Here is an 8,405-nt window from a genome sequence, read left to right as displayed (position 1 = left end):
GGTTGAGCTATAGGCGCCGAGCCGTTTCTTTTTTTCTTAAAGTAATTTAAGAGTTAATTTCCACTTGGCTTGATTTGGGTTTTATTTCTAATTGTACTGTGCAGTAAGCATCCTCTGATGTGATTTCTAATGATCCTCATCTCCCGGTATTCAATAGTCTAGTGTGATCAGCTCTAGAGTTTGGGCTAGAGCTAGTAACTAATTTCTAACAAATAGAGAATGGCAGAAGATGTGGGATATCACTTCTAAGATTAGGATACAAAACGACTGACTTCAGTTTTTTTTATTTATTTCAAGGTGTTACAGGGTACAAATATTTTTGGTTATACAGATTGCTTTTATAATGCTTGAGTCATGGTTATAAGTGTGCCTGTCACCCAGATAGTGTTAAGAAGGACTTCTATATTGCTTATTCACTCTTTCTCTCACTCAGTCTCTTGCTCTGAGGGAAGCCAGCTATTGTGAGCAAGATAATAGGCTTCTACGGAGAGGCCTCAGGGCAAGGAATAGAGGGCAGTTTCTGGGCGACAGCCTATAGGAACTAAATCCTACTAATAATCATGTGAACAGGCTTGGAATTGGATCCTCACCCAGTTAAGCCCTCAGATGAGACTACAGCTTTGGCTGACATTCTGACTGCAACCTCATGAGAGATGCTTACAGCTAAGCTGCACCTAGAATTCTGACCCACAGAAACTGAAAGAAGAAATTTTTATTGTTTTAAGCTATATTTTAGTATGATTTGTTATGCTACCATAGGTAATTAATACACAGTATTATATAATTTCTGCTTCTAATTTTTTTCTAAGTCCTAAAATATGGCCAATATTTGCAAATGTTCTATGGACATTTAAGAAGAGTAGTTATTGTTCACTGTAGAACAGACAGGGTTTATTTTTCTTATTTTAATCTGAATTTATTTTATTATCAGCAAAGGTGAACATTTTTATATGTTTATTGGCCACATATTTTTTGTACTGCCTTTTCCTATCCCTTCCCTTTTCATCTTTGTTGCTATTAATTTTCAAGGGCTCTTGGCTCTTTGCCATTTATGTTGTAACTATTTTGACTCTTTTATTATTAGACTCTTAAATTTGTTTATTCTTGCCTTATGAAATTTTCAAAATTTTTATTTAGTTAAATGCATCAATTTTTTTCTTTCATGGTTTTTGTCTTCATATGTTTAGAATAATCTTATACAGTGAAGATCACATTATTTATTTATTTATTCTATTCTATTTTATTTTTTTGAGACACAGTCTCACTTTGTCAACCTCAGTAGAGTGCTATGGAGTCACAGCTCACAGCAATCTCAAACTCTTGGGCACAAGTGACCCTCTTGCCTCAGCCTCCCAAGTAGCTGGGACTGTAGGCACCTGGCTATTTTTTTTAGAGACGGGGCAGTCTCAGTCTTCCTTAGGTTGGTCTCGAACTCCTGAGTTCAGGTAATCCACCCGCCGTGGCCTCTCAGAGTGCTAGGATGCTAGAGTGCTAGGCATGAGCCACTTTACCCGGCCAAGAAAATGGTTTGATATATATTTAATACCTATCTATACTATATATGTATATATAATATACAAACACATATATATCCAACAAATTAAGATTATTGTTTACTTCTATTATCTTCTCATCCATATTTCTCTTTATTCATTTACTTTAATTAATTACTCACATTATTTAATATGCAAGGGTTGATGACTCCCTTAACTTTATTTCACTCACTTAAAATACCATCTTTTTTTTTTTTTTATCACTTTGTTGCCCTCAGTAGAGTGCTGTAGAGTCACAGCTCACAGCAACCTCAAATTCTTGGGTTTAAGTGATTCTCTCGCCTCAGTCTCCCAAGTAGCTGGGACTACAGGTGCCTACCACAATGCCCAGCTATTTTTAGAGATGAAGTCTCACTCTGACCCAGGCTGGTCTCAAACCTGAGAGCTCAGGCAATCCACCCACCTTGGCCTTCCAGAGTGCTAGGATTATAGGCATGAGACACTGCACCCAGCCTAAATAACAATCTTTGAATCATTAATGTTTTTGCTTTGACTTTGACTATATCTGATATTAATATGGTGGACTGTACTTTCTTTTTCTTTACATTTGCATGGTATATGCTAGCCTATAGACAAGCTTCTTGTTTTCCCTGCTACTTCATCATAGTAGGAGATCAGGAACAAGATTAGATCAGCAGCATGATTAAATCAGCTATTAAACACAGGAAATACACAGGACAAGAAGAACAAGTTAAAGGACACCATAGAAGTGCAATCAGCAAAGTCTGGATTTACAGACAAATGACCCAGTTCCTTTAATAAACAAATCTTTTCTCTAGATTAAAAGAAATTTAAGAGACATATTAACCAAAGGCAATGTTGTAGACATTGTTTTGATCCTGATTCAAGGAAGTAAACCATAAAAAATCAGATCATTTTGTTCCCCAGATTAAAAAAATTCAATTACTTCTATTGTACTTTAACACAAATCTACACTCATTACTGTGACCTCAAGGATTTGGTCTCCTAACTCTACGGCCTTGTAAAGCCACCCTCCTCCTCAGTCCAGACCTTCCCACCATGGAGTCATTCCCACGCTGTCTGAATTGGGTACTCAGTGATATTCTCCTCGCTCCCTCTTTCCTGAACTGACTCCTTCTCATCCTTTGAGTCTTGTGAAATGAAACTTCCCTGACCTGCCCATTGCATATAATCACAATGATCTATTTGCCTATTCATTTTCTTCAAAGAACTTCTGTACCTACTTTATCTTCTGTCTCCTCTCTTGACTGTAATGTGCACAAGAGCAGGAAATATGTCCATTTTGTCCTCTGCATCCTCAGAGAGGAGGAATAGAGGCCAGAGTACAAAAGGGAAGAGAAAAGATGGCTCTTGCCACTCTTTCCATTCCTTGATTGATTTTCAGGCATAGGGCACATAAGAGTCATGGGAAATGGCCTGCCTTTATTTCTTTCTGTCTCTATACCTTTTCTTAGCTTTTTGTTTGCTTTTGCTTTGTTTTTTTTTTTTTTTTTTTTTGAGACAGAGCCTCAAGCTGTCCCCCTGGGTAGAGTGCCGTGGCATCACAGCTCACAGCAACCTCCAACTCCTGGGCTCAAGCAAGTCTCCTGCCTCTGCCTCCCAAGTAGCTGGGACTATAGGCACCCACCACAACGGCTGGCAATTTTTTATTTTTTGCAGCCATCATTGTTGTTTGGCTGGCTTGAGCTGGATTGGAACCTGCCAGTTCAGGTGTATGTGGCTGGCGCCTTAGCCGCTTGAGCCACAGGCATGGAGCCTGCTTTTGCTTTGTACTAAGCTGTGATTTTAGATTATGGTAAGCATTTGTTTTGGCGAATATTCTTAGTGTAAAAACTTTCATTCATTTATTGCAACAGTGAGTGCCTACCGTATGCAAGGCACTGTGTTCTATCTGAACCTTAAGGTTTTGGTGAAACACAATCCCAGGTGCTTTCCCTAAGACATCTTCCATTCTCCCTTAAAGATGCTGAAGCGTTTTCCATTGCACTTTCCTGGCAGAGAGTAACTCACATCCCTGTGCTATCAATCACATAGATTTCATACATCTTCTGGGATCATGGACGCTATCAGTGAGTTAGACAAAATAGGAGAAGAGAGCAAAGCTGATTATTCTCCTGTTGTCCTCATAATTATGTGCTGCTGGGTGCCTTTTCAGATCATTAAAACTATTATTATGATTTGAGATGGGGTCTCACTCTGATTCAAGGGCTAGAGTGCAGTGGTCATGTCATAACTCACTGCAGCCTCAAACTCCTGGGCTCAGGTAATCCTCCTGTCTCAGCTTCCCATGTAGCTGGGACTATAGATTCTTGCCACAAAGCCCGACTAGTTTTTCTGTTTTTAGTAGAGATGGAGTCTTGCTATGTTGCTTAGGCTGTTCTCAAACTCCTGGCCTCAAGTGATCCTCCTGCCTTGGCCTCTCAAAGAGCTAGCAAGATCACAGGTGTAAGCCACCATGCCTAGCTTAAAATTCTTTTTGACACTCCAAATACTGAATCCACATCCAAAGAGAAATCTGTGTTAAAAGCAGTTTCAAAGTCTTTCCAGAGGGCACTGGTACATAAATTCAGTGATTACCTTAAGTATTCTTATTACCAGGTATGTATTTTTAATTTCTTATAATTGCCTAGTGCATCATAGTTTTCAAAGTATTTTCATGTGACATACACACACACAAACCACACACACTGATGCTCCTTATGTTACATCCCAATGAACCCATCATAAGTTGAAAATACAGAAATTGAAATGCATTTAATACACGTAAATCTGCCTGACATCATAGCTTAGCCTGGCCCAAGTTCAACGTGCTCAGAACACTTACATTAGCTTACATGTGGGCAAAATCATCTAAGACAAAGCCTATTTTACAACTAAGGTGTTGAATATTTCATATAACTTATTAAATACTATATTGAAAGTGAAAAACAGAATGGTTGTATGGGTAGCTAAAGTTAAATGTTTCACCATCATAAAGTTAAAAAATTATTAAGTAGGACCATTAAGCCAGGGACTGTGTGTTTATTTATATTCCATACACTAATATAGTTAGTTATTGTTAAATAGCAGACAATCAAGAAATTATGTTGAGTGAAAGAACTGTATTTGTGGAACTGCTTGGAGCCTGAGAGGATAATGTAGGAATTTGAGGGTGGTGGATTGGTCAGAATTCTAGCAGAAAATAGAATTTACTCTGATATTCAAAAAAAGACACTTTAATGAAGGGACTACTCATAGGAATGAGATATGGACAGGGGAGAAGAACAAAGAGCAGAGAATGAGGCACCTAGCCTTACAGGGAAGCTGTTATGGCTCCTAGGGGTGTGCGCACAAAGAGAACTGGAACCTTGGAGGAGTTGGCATGGCCTTCCAGAGGCAAGCAGCTAGTTACTGCCAGTGCCTCAGGGCCAAACAGGGAAGATGAGGAAGAAAAGGCTTCCAATCACTGTCCAACCTCTTGCAGGGCTGTCCATTGACAGAGCCCTACCTGGACCCAACAGACAAGGGAACCAGATGCTGCAGACTGAGTTTCAGCCTTCCAGGCACAGAGTGGGAGGAGAATAAATTAGAGGGTGAGGTGGAGGCAGCAAAATGGAGAATAATTGGCACTGAAGCAAAATGACTGTGGGTTGGGAAAACAAGGTCATGTTCCTTGGGGAGGAAACAGTACTGCTTGCATAGAAGACAGATGGATACATGAATACTGTCCAGCCCTCTTCATAGGCTGTTCTCAGGACTATTGCAAAATGATGGATATGAGGATTAAGGGTTCATCCAAGAGAGGCTGTGGGCTAGGGCTGTCTTGCTAGTATTTCTAGAACCACTCCCTTGCTGGTCCCAGCTGCTAAGAGCTGGGGAACCAGTGGATGGGATTAGGCTGAGTCATCCCTCCGAAAGGAGAAAATGACACTCTTCCCCCTCAACATAAGTGGTAATTATTCCCATTTCTCCCAGAACTACCCTCCTTCCTCCTAACTTCAACAGCACTTGCTGTCTTCAATTAGTGTTACGGTAATATTCTAAAGGTACTATGTATGCATGCAAGGCAGTGGTGTAGAAGTTAGAAAGCATTTTTCTCCCCAGAGAGGTCATTGTTAAAAGGGAAAAGGAGGCTGACGGTTTTGGAATGCTGACATGTGCTGGGTACCACCTAGGCACAATCTTGAGCCACCTCATTTCACCCTTCAGCACAAGGAGGTAGGCTCTAATGCTATCCCATTTTCCAGATAAGGAAGACAGAGGCTTAAAAATATGAAGAAACCTGGTCCTGTTCATTTATCTAACTAGCAAAAAAATGGGTTTGTTTTCTGGTTAGGCATAAAAATCCTTTTGGTGAGGGAGGCTCTGCATGTGTGTGTGTGTATGTGTGTGAGAGAGAGAGAGAGAGAGAGGGAGATGGTATGCTATGGGAACTCTTTGTACTTTCTGCTCAATTTTACTATGAATCTAAAACTGCTCTAAAATATAGTTTAATTTTACAAGGAATTGGTTCTATTCATCAGGCCAAGTTCTGGGCTCTAAGAACAGTATCAATTTAGGTGGAAGGCGGAGAAAGTTGGAGAAAGAAATATACATATACTCCCACCAACACACATATATTTGTTTCACACATGGTGAGGGGGGTAAAGAGGGGGAAGAGAGGAGGGGAACAGACCTGGGCCACATTTTCAAGGTAGCAGCTATGCAGGTTTATGCATCAGCCCAGCTTCCATTCTGTGTAGGAATCTCAGCTTTTATCTACCCTTTTCATTTCTCATAAGTATGTGTAGGAATTAATGGCAGCTAAAGTTGGGTAATGGGTATTTTCTGTGTGAAGAAGGCAGGGTAATGGGTATGAATCAGGTCATAATCAAAGTGTGAGGAGCTGGGATGGGCACGTGTGAGTGTATGTGTGTTCACGTGTCTTTACCACGTGCATGGCGCTTGGCCCACTTCACTTGATATTGTTGGGTTTTCCACTATATTTTCTGTCTCTGGATTAAAACTTTTATTTAGCAGCCAAATGAATGCATATGTCTAGGATACAGCACAGTATACCATAAAAAATCCTTAATAAATATTGGCTGAATTTACAAATAATGAATGAATAAATGATGACAGCCACATTAGCACTGAAAGACAAGCTACAGAATAGGTAATTCTCAGCCCCCTGCCTTTATTATCCCTGTTTTGTGATATCACACATATCTTTGGTCTCCAACACAAAGCTGAAGCTGAAGATTTCACTATTATTATTGCAGAGGCCATTATTACATGGCACTATTTTGCCTTTTTCTCTCTCTGCACTGCCACATTCCAATTATTGAAGGGAAGGAGGGAAGACATTAGGAGCGGTTACTACAGTGAAACTGTCTTAAAGAAACATTCCTAGTGTGAAACAAAAGGAAATTCCTTCTCCACCAATTATTTTCAGCCCTTGCCCACACATTGCTGTGGGCTGTAGACAGGACCAGGAATCTGTAGTGTGGGTTATGAAGCTGTGTCTCATTTACAAAACAATCCTAGACTCTTCCTGTACCTTTTAATCAGATCCATCTCTGCCTGATCCCTCTTGCTGAGGAGCAGGTTTCGACTGTTTTCAAAGATATCTTCAATCTGGTCTGGCCAGAGGAACAGAGTGCTGTTCAATTTGATGTCCTCATCTGCAAAACACATACAGTCAGCCTCAGGACACTCTTTGGCAAGGACAGAGTGTGGGGAATCAATGCTGCAGAAGAAGCAGCCGGTGTAGGGGTGGCACGGCCCATTATGGTTGGGTGAAAGACAACTTATTGAGCACTTCCTCAGGGCCATGCTGGAAGGTAGCCAGTATTATCATCCTTGTTTGTTGTATCTGTGAGAAATCAGGCCTAATGTTAAGCCAAGTGGTTAAGTTTACCCTGCTAGAAGGTAGAGCAGAATTTGAATCTAAGTCTAACCAACTTTCCAGGTAGGTCTGGGTAAAGTCAGAAACCTGGGTAGAAGTTCTGGTTGCACTGTATCACCTCTTCTAAGTCTCAGTTTTCCTTTTGGTTAAATGGCAATAATGGTATAAAAGCCAGATGTGCTACCCATCTTGTGACTCTGGTCCATTAAAATGTTCTGGATTTCTTTGTGAATTTAGGAAGACAGAGACCACAGTGAGAGTCTTGGGTGCACACACACGGTTGAGGGCACAGCTTGTGAATGTGCAGGTAGATGGTTAAGGTGACGACGTTTCATTCCCAGTCCCCTCTCCCTTCTATCAACTTCTCCTTGACACTCGTAGTGAACACCAGGTAATTCACACAAATTTTCAGATGGTAAATGGCTTGTGGAAAATATCATAAATTTTCCTTCAGAACCCGGTCCTGAAGAGTTCTTCAAAAAACTGAACTTACTTCAAAAAACTCTAACTTGGCTTAAGAAGCCTTCAAGGGACCCTAAAACCATTTCTTTCCTTTTAAGGCATGCAGGAGCATGTAGGATAGTGTTTTGGCTTCTCCAAAGGTAATTGTAGATGAGTGACATCTACTCACTTACAAGAAGGATTCTGCATTTAGAAGTGATGTTTCCAGGAATACTAGATACAAGATGCCAAGATAGGCATCTAGGAAGTAGAGGTCAAACCTCTAGATAGGTTTTCTTTTTGTCTAACAAAATTCCCTTTGTGTGATTCAAATTCCTGTGGGTAAGAGTATGGAAATAATGCTTTAACATGTGGGGCAGTTGAAAGGCATCTCTCCTTAAATTTATTGGTAGGATTCCTATAACTGCTTTCTACCATTTCCCTAACACCTTATCAGGAAATATATATATTTCTCTTTCTTTCTTTCTTTCTTTCTTTCTTTCTTTCTTTCTTTCTTTCTTTCTTTCTTTCTTTCTTTCTTTCTTTCTTTCTTTCTTTCTTTC

At 40.1% G+C, this 8,405-nt stretch overlaps 1 protein-coding gene across 1 annotated transcript in view; it reads right to left on the bottom strand.

Annotated features, from left to right (window-relative positions):
• DNAH3 (dynein axonemal heavy chain 3) overlaps positions 1-8,405 on the bottom strand; it is a 190,638-nt gene that overhangs the window by 152,241 nt on the left and 29,992 nt on the right. The window contains exon 15 of the mRNA XM_023513826.1: positions 7,054-7,177. Coding sequence (XP_023369594.1) covers positions 7,054-7,177 — 124 coding nt within the window. The remainder of the gene's footprint in view (positions 1-7,053; positions 7,178-8,405) is intronic.

Source organism: Otolemur garnettii, unplaced genomic scaffold (assembly GCF_000181295.1).
Source record: "Otolemur garnettii isolate 467f Iridium unplaced genomic scaffold, OtoGar3 scaffold00044, whole genome shotgun sequence".
In the NCBI taxonomy this organism is placed as follows: domain Eukaryota; kingdom Metazoa; phylum Chordata; class Mammalia; order Primates; family Galagidae; genus Otolemur; species Otolemur garnettii.
This window is presented reverse-complemented; position numbering and strand designations above follow the sequence as displayed.